The 14,638-nt window shown below is 41.3% G+C and overlaps 1 protein-coding gene across 7 annotated transcripts in view; it reads right to left on the bottom strand.

Annotated features, from left to right (window-relative positions):
* Positions 1-14,638, bottom strand: part of LOC134345667 (limbin-like) — a 313,316-nt gene that overhangs the window by 101,150 nt on the left and 197,528 nt on the right. For all 7 annotated transcript variants that reach the window (XR_010017745.1, XM_063046694.1, XM_063046692.1 and 4 more), the window contains one exon: positions 14,203-14,290. Coding sequence is in view for 6 of the 7 variants with exons in the window: in XM_063046694.1 (XP_062902764.1) it covers positions 14,203-14,290 (88 nt within the window). In the remaining variant the exon portion in view is untranslated. The remainder of the gene's footprint in view (positions 1-14,202; positions 14,291-14,638) is intronic.

Below are 14,638 nucleotides of genomic sequence, written 5' to 3'. Positions count from 1 at the left end.
GGCAAAAGGGATATGAGAGGATCATGGGACAGGAGGCCCAGGGACAAAGGAAAGGGGGAGGGGGGGGAAAAGCCCAGAGGATGGGCAAGGGGTATAGTCAGAGGGACAGAGGGAGAAAAAGGAGAGAGAGAGAATGTGTGTATATAAATAAATAATGGATGGGGTACGAGGGGGAGGTGGGGCATTAGTGGAAGTTTGAGAAGTCAATGTTCATGCCATCAGGTTGGCGGCTACCCAGACGGAATATAAGGTATTGTTCCTCCAACCTGAGTGTGGCTTCATCTTTACAGTACAGGAGGCCTGAAACGTCGATTGTACCTCTTCCTAGAGATGCTGCCTGGCCTGCTGCGTTCACTAGCAACTTTGATGTGTGTTGCTTGAATTTCCAGCATCTGCAGAATTCCCATGTTTGCATCAAACTGAACATTATGGTTTTCCAATTATAAGACAATAAGACATAGGAGCAGAATTAGGCCATTTGGCCCATCGAGTCCGCTCCACCATTCAATCATGGCTAATCCTTTTCATTATCCTCCTCAACCTCAGTTCCCAGCCTTCTCCCCGTAACCTTTGATGCTATGTCCAATCAAAAACCTATTAATCTCTGCCTTAAATACACTCAACGACTTGGCCCCCAACAGCTGCACGTAGCAACAAATTCCACAAATTCACCACCCTTTGGCTAAAAAAGTTTCTCCACATCTCTGTTTTGAAAGGGCACCCCTCTATCCTGAGGCTGTGCTCTCTTGCTCTAGAATCTCCCAGCGTGGGAAACATCCTTTCCACATCTACTCTATCTAGGCCTATCAACACTCGAAAGGTTTCAATGAGATCCCCCCCGCAATCCTTCTGAATTCCAGTGAGTACAGTCCCAGAGCCATCAAACATTCCTCGTATGATAACCCTTTCATTCCTGGAATCATCCTGGTGAACCTCCTCTGGACCCTCTCCAATGCCAGCACATCTTTTCTAAGATGAGGGGCCCAACACTGTTCACAATACTCAAGGTGAGGCCTCACCAGTGCCTTATAAAGCCTCAGCGTCACATCCTTGCTCTTGTATTCTAGACCTCTTAAAACGACTGCTAACATGGCATTTGCCTATCTCACCACCTGCAAGTTAACCTATAGGGTGTTCTGTACAAGGACTCCCAAGTCCCTTCGCATCTCAGATTTTTGTTTTTTCTCCCTGTTTAGAAAATATTCTGCGCACTTATTTCTACTACCAAAGTGCATGACCATGCATTTTCCAATATTGTATTTCATTTGTCACTTTCTTGCCCATTCTCCTAATCTGTCAATGTCCTTCTCCATCCTACCTGCCCCTCCACCAATCTTCTGAAAACTTGGCAACAAAGCCATCTATTCCAAGCATCTAAACCATTTTTATACAGCATAAAAAGAAGTGGTCCCAACACCGACTCCTGCTGACACCACTAGTCACTGGCAGCCAACCAGAACAGGATCCTTTTATTCCCACTCGCTGCCTCCTACCAATCAGCCAGTGCTCTAACCATGTTAGTAACTTTCCTGTAATACCATGGGCTCTAAGCTTGGTAAGCAGCCTCATGTGTGGCACCTTGTCAAAAGCCTTCTGAAAGTCCAAATATACAACATCCACTGCATCCCCTTTATCTATTCTACTTGTAATATCACTGCTCCAAAAAGCTATCTCTTCAGCATTCAACAAACTCCCTGTCTTGAGATCCATTACCAACCTGTTTTCTCAATCGACCTGCATGTTAAAATCTCCCATGACTACCATAACATTGCCCTTTTGACACGCCTTTTCTATTTCCTGTTGTAATCTGTTGTCCACATCCCAGCTACTGTTGGGAGGCCTGTATATAACTGTCATCAGGGTCCTTTTACCCTTGCAGTTTCTTAACTCAACCCACAAGGATTCAACATTTTCCGACCCTGCATCACATCTTCCTACTAATTTGATGCCACTCTTTACCAGCAGAGCTATGACACCCCCTCTGCCTACCTTCTTATTCCCTGCGATATAACGTGTAACCTTGGACATTCAGCTCCCAACTACAACCATCCTTCAGTCACGACTCAGTAATGGCCACAACATCATACCCGGTAATCTGTAATAGTGCAACAAGATCATCCACCTTATTTCTTATACTCTGTGTATTGAGATATAACACTTTGAGTTCGGTATTTGCTATCGTTTCTGATTCTACATCCATAATGTTTTGATACTCAGCCTGTTGGCTGCAAATAAGTCTTATCACCTGCCTGCCCTTCCTGACAGTCTGACTGCACACTATCTTTATTTTTTTTTTAAACCATGATTCCCTTCACTCCGGTTCCCACTGCCCTGCCAAATTAGTTTAAACCCTCCCCAACAGCTCTAACAAACCTGCTGGTGAAAATATTGGCTCCACTCGGGTTCAGGTGCAACCTGTCACTTTTGAACAGCTCATACTTCCCTCAGAAGAGATCCCAATGATCCAAGAACCTGAAGCCCTGCTCCCTGCACCAGCTTCTCAGCCACGAATTTATCTGCCAAATCAGCCTGTTTCTACCCTCACTGGCGTGTGGCACAGACACCAGTCCAGAAATTAGTACCCTGGAGGTCCTGCTTCTCAGCTTTCTGCCAAGCTCTCTAAATTCTTTTTTCAGGATCTCATTGCTTTTCCTTCTTATGTCACTGGCACCGATATGTACCAAGACATCTGGCTGTTACCACTCCCTCTCCAAAATATTGTGAACGTGATCTGAAACATCCCTGACCCTGGCAGCTGGGAGGCAACATACCAGCCGGGTGTCCCGTTCACGTCCACAGAATCTCTTGTCTGTTCCCCTCACTGTTGAGTCCCCTATCACTACTGTTCCCTTCTTCTCCCTCTTTCCCTTCTGCACCGTGGACCCATGCTCAGTGCCTGGAACCCGGTCGCCATGGCATTGTCCTGGGAGGTCATCCCCCACAAAAGTATCCAAAGCAGTATATTTGTTTTTGAGGGGAATGGCCTCAGGGGTGCTCTGCTCTAACTGTCTATTTTCATTTCTCCAGCTACTCGCCTCCTGCAACTTTGGGGTGACTACTTCCCTGGAACTCTGATCAATTATCTCCTCACTCTCCCATACAAGCCGAAGTTCATCCAGTTGCTGCTCCAGATCCCCAGTATGGTCTTCAAGGATCTGCAGCCAGATGCACTTCACGCAGATGTAGTTCCCCGGGAGACTCTGAGTCTCCCAGTTCTCCGACTTCTGGCACTAAGGACACACCACAGCCATTTAAATGGTACAGTAAGATAGGAAAAAAAAGGAAACCTTAACAAACACTTCACACAGAGCCGATGACTCTTCCGAACCGAAGCCTCCTTTGAGCCAAAGCCTCTCGCCACTGGCCTAATCCCAACAATGGCTGCCCTGACAATGGCCGCTCCACTTATACCTTCTGTTCTTTTATTTAGTTCATAGAGCTCTGTTGATGTTGTTGATAGGCCCCGTACAATGGACAAACACCTGCAAAGCTCTCTTTTTAAATAACTGCTGCCAACCTGCGAGAAACACCTCTTCTTCGCAGAGCTCTGTTGATGCCGCTGATAGGCCTCGTCAACCACTCCATTCCACAATAATTCATTTCATGAGTCAGATGCACTACCCTTGCAAGAGAGATAGCATAACATCCCTTTTGCTGTTGGGTTGCACTATGATGTCTCTTCAAAGTGTACTCCTTCCACTTCACCAAAGCAACCTTAACCAATGTTAAAGAATGGCTTCCCTTGTGATAATGTTACAGTACATCTTCTCTCTTCTATGCAACTTTAACACCAACCACTTGCACTGCTGTGGAGCCAAACTGAACAAATCCTTCAACTTTACACTAAAGAGCATCAGTCACCTGACAGACAATTGTCAAAATGGTACCAGGGTGACATTTCACAGGTACCTGCCAAAGCCCCTTATCATTCGATTGTAGTCGTGACATTCAAAACCACAGAGAGAGTTATCTAGAATGATGATCAAGCTTAGAAGTCTTCTGGAGCAGCTCTGTGACTCCTTCATACCGAGCTTATGATTAAGCTCTTCACAGGACCTGTGTGACATGCAGTTCCTTGTCAACTAATAATCTGAAGAGCGCATCATTCTCCTTTCCTGCTTGCTCTCATTTCAGTGGCGTACAAAGGTTACAATGACTGGAAATTACATAATTAGTCCTGAAAAGTGTTCATTGCAGTGATGATAAAGGCCAAATATCAAAATCTTCACAATTCCCTGGGTAGATGGAGACTGCTTTAAAGGTTTCGCATGAAAGAAAAAGTCAAAATTTCATAGCCACAGTAATTTTTACTCAAAACTTAATTTTCAGCTTCACAGTCTCCTTACTTCAACAAACTTCTGCAGCTTCTAGACACAGCTGCATCTCAGATTTCTCATTCTAACTTCCCTCCAGTGTATTGTGATCGTAACGGTAAGAAAATCACGACTGCACTTCTTTCAGATCTCTTTAAACGTTTAGGTTCACAGAGGGCAGAATTATAAATTCACTTGCAATGTATTTGAATGAAGGTTGACATTTCAAATTTTCTGTATCTTTCTTTGAGCCACTAAGAAATTTTGCTCTTATTTTAGGTCACAGAAACACAAAGTTGTTTTAACATCTGGAAAAGATTGCTAAAGAATAATGCTTAAAATTTACTGCTTAAAACTTTATCCTACTTTTTAGTCCTATAAAAAGAGTACTGAGTGTCAATCTAATGTTGTTTTTAAAAGTTACATAAAGATGACACTTTTTCCTTAAGGTCCAAAACATTAGAGTTGGCTGAATTTTGTTGTGTAACGTTGCAGTGTTTCACTTTCAGATTGAGCTATGGATTTGATCTATGCACAATCATGATATAGCCGTCTGCACTTAGTTTCAAAGCTGTGGCTGGGGGAGTCAGTCCAAATGTTCAATCCTGATATAGAAGGAGGCCATTCAGCTCATAAAGTCTGTGCTTGCTCTCAGAGCAATCCCATCAATCCCATTCTCCTTATTTCCTTGTAACCTATTCTCTCTGAGATGACATTTACTCTCTCCCAAATTTTCACAACAACTACCTACACCAGGGGTGATTTATGGTTACCAATTATCCTATCAACCACTGCTTCTTTGGGATGCGTGAGGAAATTAGAGTACCCTGGGGAAAACTCACACAGTAACGGCAGATACATGCAATTTCCACAAAGGATCAAAGCAGGTCTCAGAAGGTAACACGCAGAAGCACTACCTCCTGCATCATTGTGATGTCTATATGGATGCAAGTAGCAATATTCCAGCTGCTGCTTCAAATGGATGTCACAATGATGGAGGAAGGAGGAAGAGTGCTTCCATTGGGCAAGAGTGACTAAGAAGAGCACAAAGAGTAGGAAGCATCTTTGTGCTAGGAGGTCAGCGTCTCTCATGAGGTAAACAGAAGTGATAGAGGATTTATTGGTCAGGGAGGTTCTGTGGACAAGAACGAAATTCCTGGATGGTTTGTTGCCTTCTGGGTGCCAGGGTTAGGGATACGTCAGATAAAGTTCACAGCTTTCTTTAGAGGGAGGGTGAGCAGCCAGAGGTTGTGATCCAGATTGATACCAATGACATGGGTAGGATGGGTGACGAGGTCCTGCAAAATGAGTTCAGGAAGTTAGGTGCCAAGTTAAAAGACAGAACCTCCAGGGTTGTGATCTCAGGATTGCTACCCATGCTATTAGCTAGTGAGATCAGAAATAGGAAGATCATACAGTTTAACATGTGGCTAATGAGTTTAATATGTGGCTAATGAATCGGTGCAGGAGGGCTTCAGGTGTTTGGATCATTGGGCTCTATCCCAGGGAAGGTGTTAGCTGTACAGAAGGGTTAATTTGCACCTGAACTGGTGGTGGACTAATATTCTACCGGGAAGATTTGCTAATTCTGTATGGAGGGGGGATTCAAACTAGCATTTCAGGGGGAAGGGAACCAGAGTGCCAGAACAGAGAGTACAGTGGTTGTGGCCAACGATTTTGTTCAGCCCGCCGAAGGGTTTCAGTCCGAAACCTCAACTGAACTCTTTTCCTAGATGTTGCCTGGCCTGCTGAGTTCCTCCAGCATTTTGTATGTGTGTTGCTTGGATTTCCAGCATCTGCAGATTTTCTCTTGTTTGCGTTAAGCCTACATTCGAGGTTAGGAATCTAAAGGTTGAGCATGGTGGGGCTGATGTACTGAGCTGTGTATAATTCAAGGCAAAGGGTATGGCAGATGTGCTTAGGGCATAGATCAGCACGCAGAATTATGATATCGAACCCACTAGTGAGATTTGGTTGCAGGAGAGGCAGGAATGGCAGTTCAATGTTCCAGGGTTCCATTCTTTTACATGTGATAAAGCATGAAGGATTAAAGGAGGAGGGGGACTAGTCAGAGAAAATGACACAACAGTGCTCAGTCACTGAGCTAACCAATAAATCCTTTATCACTTCTGTTTACCTCATGAGAGACTCTGACCTCACAGCACAAAGATGTTTCCTACTCCTTGTGCTCTTCTTAGTCACTCTTGCCCAATGGAACAGTGACACGACAGACTAGAGATCTTGTCTAGTTGTCCTAGCAGAGATATTTGAAACATCCTTATCCACAGGTGAGGATCGGAGGATAGCTAATGTCATTCTGTTGTTTGAAAAAGGCTCTGAGAACGTCATGAAATTATAGGTCAGTGTGCCTGACATCAGTAGAAGGAAAGCTATTGTAAGGTATTCTAAGGGACCAGATATTTAGGTATTTTGATAGACAGCGACTGATTGGAGATAGTCATCGTGGCTTAATGCATGTTAAATTGGGTCTATCAAATCTTATAGCTTTTTTCGAGGAAGTTACCAGGAAAGTTGATGAAAGCAAGCCAATGGATGTCGTCTGTATGGACTTAGCAAAGCCTTTGACAAAGTCTTGCATGGGATGTTGGTCAAGAAGGTTCAGCCGTTTGGCATTCATGATGAGGTAGTAAACTGGATTAAACTTTGGCTTCATGAGAGACCTTGAGAGTGGTAGTAGATGGCTGACTCTCTGAATGGAGGCCTGTGACTAGTGGTGTACCACAGGGACTGGTGCTGGATCTGGTGTAGTTTGTCATCTCTATCGATGACCGGGATGTGGTAAACAGGATCAGCAAATTTGTGGTTAACACCAAGATTGGGGGTGTAGTGGATAGTCAGGAAGACCATCAAAGCTTCCAGTGGGATATGGACCAGCTGGAAAAATGGCTAGAAAAATGACATATGGAATTTAATACAGACAAGTGTGAGGTGTTGCACTTTGGGAGAACCAACAGGGTAGATCTTACACGGTAAGTGGTAGGGTACTGAGGAGTGTAGTAGAACAAAGGGATCTGGCAATACAGATCCATAATTCCTTGAAAAAGGTGTCATATGTACTGTTGTAAAGATAGCTTTTGGCACATTGACCTTTATAAATGAATGTATTAAGTACAGTAGTTGGGATGTAATATTGAAATTGTATATGATGTTGGTGTGCGCTAATTTGGGGTATAGTGTCCAGTTTACAATCACCTACCTGCAGGGAAGATTAAGAAAGATTGAAACAATGCAGAGAAAATTTACAAAGATATTGGCAGGACTTGAGCACCCTAGTTATCAAGAAAGATTGAACTTAATTCCCTAGAAAGTAGAAGATTGAGAGGAATGTTGATGCAGGTATACAAAATTATGAGGGGTATAGATAGGCTACATGAATGCAGGCTTTTTCCACTGAAGTTGGATGAAACTACAACTAGAGGTCCTGGGTTAAGGGTAAAAGATGAAATATTTAAGGGGAACATTAATGGAAACTTCCTCAAACAGAATGTGGTGAGAGCATGGAACAAGCATCCAGCGCAAGTGGTGGATGCCTGGTTGATTTCAACATTTAAGAGAAATTTGGTTAGGTACATGAATGAAAGGGGCACGGAGGGCTATGGTCTTGGTGCAGGTTGAAGGATTAATGGTTTGGCACAGTCACGATGGGCTGAAGGACTTGTTCTTGTGCTGTCCTGTTGTATAACGCTACAATTCTTTAGGAAGAAGTACTACATTAGAAGGGCAGCCTTTGAGAAAGTTAATCCCCATGCCTTCCCTGCTTCAACTGAAGGGATGTAGACAAAGTCTTCTCTCACTGAGTTTGGAGCCTGGCAATCCCCAGAATGTACAAACTGAGAGCTGTGACACAGATCAGGAGTTGCAGCCTCGAATGAATCAGTGGCTCAGAAGCAAATTAGGCTGGCATGTGTATGAATCTGTATTTGAAGTCACAGGTCACAGATCTTGGTGAGGACCATCTTGTGAAGTCCTTGCTCCTCAGTGATATATGCAAATATGTGCAAAAAAAAGAGTGCTATCTGGGTGTGATAGCACTCTGTTAAAATGCTCACTTCATTAGCAACATGTATACATAGAGAAAATTGAGGGCTTTGAGATTAGTGTGCCAAAATACAGAACTTGGCAATGATTTTCTGATAAAATTCTATTATACAGTACACTAAACCTTGGGAGCCAGTTAGTTCTTGCTTTGTCTCGTTCGAATGGATTTTCCTTAGAGATTATCCCCTATTGATACCTTCATGTTTTTGAAATCTTTTAAGAGAAAGTAACAAAAGCTCTGTTGACATTTAAGCATATCCCTTCAGATGTTCTAATGCCAAGAAGCTCTTTAATTCTCCTGATAAAATAGAGTAAATATGTCTGACAAAATCTCTCATTCTGACTGGCTCCCTAAACCACTTTCCATTATACCATTTGCTAGGATGCCTTTCAAAGCTTTGTCTATAATACATTAGTGATTTGATATTCTGCATATTTCAATAGGATCCCTTTGAAAAGTGAATGCTACTGGAGCTAGCCATGCACCCTTTATCATTTGTACCAAATGTGGAGGAACTAATCTTGCTGCCCATCCATATCATTAAGTTGGACAGCACAATCTCAGCAGTGAATCTCTCAATCTCACTAGCAAATCTTAGCAAAAGGCAAAGGCGTGGATAAGGCTTTTCCTTGTTATTGCTGTGGAGCAGTATTTACACACTTTAAGTCTCCTTATCATTGATTCAAAACAAGTTAATTAAGGGAACATTACTCTAAAACAGGTGTAGCAAACCTAAGGCATGCAGTCCAAGGTGACACTTAGTGCTACCCCTCAATTCTTTAATCACACCCATTACAAAAAGATATATAATGATTATCCTTACTGCCAATTGAAACAGTGAATGATCTTTACAACATAAAAGCACCGAGATATTCCCATAGGATATGTCTCACCTCAACTTCCTGCCAGTTGAACTGTTACAAGAGCATGTGACGTTCGATGATATGTTTGATGTACCATTATTAATAGTAAAACAACGAATACACATAAATAAGCAACAGAACTCATCTCTTTTCCTTAAAATAATCCATAATTATTGTTAGTAATTCATTAGTCACTGATAATCTCAGTTCAAAACTACCATGGCATGCAAGAGAATGTTTCAGAAAATGATCGCAATTTTGGCGCATGCCCTCAAAAAGGTTCACCACCCCTCCACTACAGTAAAATAAATAATGCTAACTTACTTTCCTCATTTCACAGCTCTCAATTGAAAAGAAAAAGAGGCTCCAATTCATTATCAGGTGCATAGGATTGCAACAACGACCTTGCCTGTGTAATGCTGTGGAAACCCAACAAGGGCAGGATCCACATCAAATGCAGCAAAAGAACCTAGAGCTAGATGTCAAGGCATCTGTCAGAAAGTCCCAGAGTAATATAGACCAAAGTTAAATCACAGACCTATTTTTGCAGAATGGCTCTGAGCAATGGTTGAATGCTATTCCCTTCTCTTCACTCATACAACTTGTACTCTCAGGATGAGGCGTCCATTCTAGAATATCAGGGATGTATCTTTTTTAAAAAAGAAAACAGGGTTTCCCTTCCACCACCTTTGATGCTGCTCTCATCTGCATCTCCTCCATTTCTCCTACATATGCCTTCACTTCATCCTCGCCTCGCTACAACAGTGATACGGTTTCCCTTGTCCTCACCTACCACCCCATGAGCCTCCATATCCAGTACATCATTCTCCATAATTTCCACCACCCCAAACAGGATCCTACCACTAAGTACATCTTTCCCTCCCCTTAATTCCGCTCTCCATAGGACCATTTGCTAATGACACCAGTGTAGTAGGCTGAATCAAAAGTAATTATGAATCAGCACATAGGAGGGAGATTGAAAATCTGGCTGAGTGGTACCACAGCAATCACTTCTCAATGTCAGCAAGACTAAAAGCTGACCATTGACTTTGGAGGTCAATAAGCCAGTCTTCATCAGGTAAACCAAGGTGGAGAGAGTCAGCAACTTTAAATTCCTCAGTGTTATAACTTCAGAGGTTCTGTCCTGGGCCCAGTACATATGTAAGTGCCATTACAAAGAAATCACAGCAGTGCCTCTACTTCCTTAGGAGTTTGCAGAGATTCAGCATGACACCTAAAACTTTGACAAACTTCTATGGAAGTGTATAATTGACTGGTTGCATCACGGCCTGGTATGGAAATACCAACTTAATAGAATGGAAAATCCCACAAAGAGTAGAGGATTCGGCCCAGTCCATCACGACATTGGATATTAAGAAGGAGTTAATTTTGTATTGTCTGTATCTTTCAATCATCTCATAAAATGCAGTCCTTTGTAGCTCTTCTCATTTCTATTTTACCTCCTGCTACCAATATATTTGGCAAAATGTTTGGCAATTTTTTTTAGCATCTCTACCATCTTAATAGTATTTCTATTTTATTTATTAATCTTTATTTTATATTTATTCAACTTGCAGGATACACTGTTGTTTGCAAGGCTGGCATTTATTGCTCATGCTTAATTACATTTGAAAACAGTGTTTAGTCACTTTTGAACCACTACACTAGTTTTGCTGATGGCATTCCTCGTGTTGTAGGGTAGGGACTTCCAGGCTTTACACTCAGCTAAGGTGTTGATTTGCAAGATAGTTGCAGTACTGTGTAGAATTTGTTAAGACAGAGTTTTGTTTTGTGTCTATGCTATGGAGCAGGGTTATCAGTTTTTAGATGTCTCTGACACTGAAAAGGAAAGCAATATTTTTAAAAACATTAAAACATGTAGAATAGGTTAAAAATAACTAAAATATTTTATTATATCTGCAGATCTTATTTCACTCCAACATGTTGCAAGAAACAGAAGTAGCTTGCCTTTGTCACCCACCTACAGCACATTCCTACCAATTTATATGTTCTGTAAATCCCTTGGATTTATAAGTTTTATCAATGTCAACAGCTTTCTAGGGTGGTGAAATTCAATTGTTTAATCCCCCCCCCCCCCACACACACACACACACTATTTTTTTTATCTCAATGTAAAATAACCAATTCCTCTTACAAGACAATTCCCCCTATAATGTTCAATGTGTTTAAGATTTAAGATTTACAAACTAATGAACTTCCACCGATTACAATTGTCTTTTTCCTTGTTTGCGAAAATTCAGCATGTCACCTAAAAAACTGACAAACTTCAATAGATATGTGGCTGAGAGTGTATCGACTACCTTAGCTGGTATAGAAACAACAATGCCCTCGAACGGAAAGGCCTACAAAAAGTAGTGCATATGGCCCAGTCCATCACGGGTGAAGCTCTCCCACCATTGAGCACATCTACATGGAGTGCTATCATAGGAAAGCAGCATCCATCAACAAGAACCCCACCTTCCAGGTCATGTTTTCTTCTTGCTTCTGCCATCATAATGATGACACAGGAGCCTCACCACCAGCTCCTTGAAGAACTAGTACCCTCCAACTATCAGGCTCTTGAACCAGAGGGGATAACTTCACGCAACTTCACCTGCCCATCAGTGAACTGTTCCCACAACCTATTGATTCACTTTCAAGGATTCTTCATCTCATGTTCTTGATACTTAATGCTTATCTATTATTATTGTTTTTTAATTTTCTTCTAAGCTCAAGCTGTTAAAACCTGAAGCATGGGCATAGCCAAGCAGACTAATTTCTCAATTGCTAAGAACTTTTGGACTATTCTAGTGGTGTTTAGTCTTGTGGCTCTCTGGAGAGTTAGATAAATATTGCTGTGTAGGCCTAATTGTTTAATGCTACTGAGTAGTGACTTTGGGAAGATACCAGTTGGTGATATTACTATTAGGACAATGTATACCCAGTTCATGTTCCATAGTCTTTCAATTTCCTTTTTTAATTCAGCATATTTCTGGTGATATCCACTTATTGATTTCTGTATGTTATGGTGTTGTGAATGGTTATATCTATTAATTTACTCATGGTTGTTTATCCTGGATTATTATGGATTCTCCTATCTGTAATAATGGGTTAGTCGTAATATAATTTGTAGGACTCGAACTTTAAAACTGGATCAGGCTTGTATTCAGAGTAGGGTATAGTGTTTTTTTTTGTAAGTTTGTATTTTAAAGCAAGGTTTTGGTGAATGATCTTTGCCACTCGATTGTGCCTGCGAAAGTAAACAGATTGAGTTTAAGTGCTGCAGGATCCTATAAGGTGTTGGATTGCTTCTGGTTTCTCTTGACATTTTCTGCATTTGTCACCTCGAAATTGTTGGTCTTTTATTATGTATTTTTGATCATTTTTTATGTTAACCACCAGGTCGTGTATTGCCGCAAGGAACCTCTCTGTTTCTGGGAAGAGGTTTCTTACTCTGACCCAGGCATTCCATACCTTATTGTCGACATCTAGTCTGCTCAGATCATGGGGATGTCTTCTGTAGTGATAACTTCGTCATTTTTCTGGATTGTGCTTTAAGTGTAGTGCTGTGTACTTCTTAACAGAATTGCACATGCTCAGATAGAGTGCTTTTTTTATTATTATTATTATTTCTTTCTTGCATTTGCACAGCTTCTGTCTCTTGCACATTGATTCATTTTCTGTCCTGTTGGGTGCGGTCTTACATTGATTCTATTGAGTTTCTTGCACTTACTGTGTATGTCATTGAGAAAATGAATTTCAGTGTTGTATATGGTGACAATAATGTACTTTGGTAATAAATTTACTTTGACCTTTGTGATTTGACACAAAAGAGTCATTTTACTGTATGTTTCAATATTTTGATGTACATGTAATAAATATAGTTAATCTTTAGATTGTTATTCGTTAGCACACCTCATGATGGAATTGATGGCTTTGAGGACAGGTTTGTGGATGATACAAAGATAGGTGGAGGGGTGGGTGGTGATGAAGTAGGGAGTCTGCAGAAGGACTGGGACAGATTAGGAGAATGGAAAAGCAGTGGCAGATGGAATAGAGTAGGGAAGTGCATGGTCATGCACGTTGGTAGGAGTAAAGGTGTAGACTATTTTCAAAATGGGGAACAAGTTCTGAAATCAGAAGTGGAAAGAGACTTGGAGTCCTAGTGCAGGATTCTCTAAAGGTTGCAGGTTGAGTCAGTATTAAGGAAGGCAAATGCAATGTTAGCCTCCATTTCAAGAGGACTAGAACATAAAAGCAAGGATGTGATGCTGATGCTCTATAAGGCATTGGTCAGACTGCATTCACGATATTGTGAGCAGTCTTCAGCCCCATATCTAAGAAAGGGTGTGCGGGCATTGGAAGGTGGTCCGGAGGAGGCTTATGAGAATGAGTCAGGGAATGAGAGGGTTAATATATGAGAGGTGCTTGATGGTTTTGGGCCTGTACTCACTGGAGTTTACAAGAACGAGGAGGAATCTCATTGAAACCTACCGAATATTGAAAGGCCTAGATACAGTTGACATGGAGAGGATGTTTCCAATAGTGTGAGAGTCTAGGACCCAAGGGCACAGCCTCTGTTTACAACAGAGATGAGAAAGAATTTCTTCAGCCAGAGGGTGGTGAATCTGTAGAATTCATTGCTGCGGAGGCCAAGGCATTGAGTATATTCAAAACAGAGGTTGATAGTAAAGGTATCAAAGGTTGTGCGGAGAAGGCAGAAGAATGGGATTTTGAGGGAAGTAAGTCAGCCATGATTAAGTGGCAGAGCAGACTCAATGGGCCTAATTCTGCTCATATGAACTTATGCTCTTATATACTTTTATGGACTGATTTTCATCACTATAATCCTGTAATAATACACCACCTATCTTTAAGTTTACATGCATATTTAAAACAATCATCAAAAAGTGTATACATAAAAGGCACATTGCATTTCATTTGAAGCATTGATGCAGAATATTACCTGATCTTGGAGATTCAGCAGTGTCTTCGCCACTAGCTGTCCCTTGACATCTTCTAGTAATTGACTATTTCTATCTTCATTTCTTAATCTGGAAAACAGCACAGGCATTATTATTGGTTCATTCTGTCACTAACCAACATACACACAGGAAGATTAAGAAGCACCAAAAACCTACACCAACTAGAATGGTAGAGATTTTTTAGAACAGATAACTGGAAGAGTGGACACACTAATGAGATTTATGAATTTGTATATAAAACTGATTGGGGGAACAAAAGTAAGGCAGTAAGTAATTTTTCTGAATGTAACTCTTATCTGATTTACACAAATTGACAGTATCAACATAGGGGAAATTAAAAAAATTCCATTTAAATGAATTACCATATAGTCTGTTGTAAAACCCATCATGTTAAAACCAAATGGATCTGACTAAAAA

The sequence above is a fragment of the Mobula hypostoma genome, chromosome 4 (genome assembly GCF_963921235.1).
Source record: "Mobula hypostoma chromosome 4, sMobHyp1.1, whole genome shotgun sequence".
In the NCBI taxonomy this organism is placed as follows: domain Eukaryota; kingdom Metazoa; phylum Chordata; class Chondrichthyes; order Myliobatiformes; family Myliobatidae; genus Mobula; species Mobula hypostoma.
This window is presented reverse-complemented; position numbering and strand designations above follow the sequence as displayed.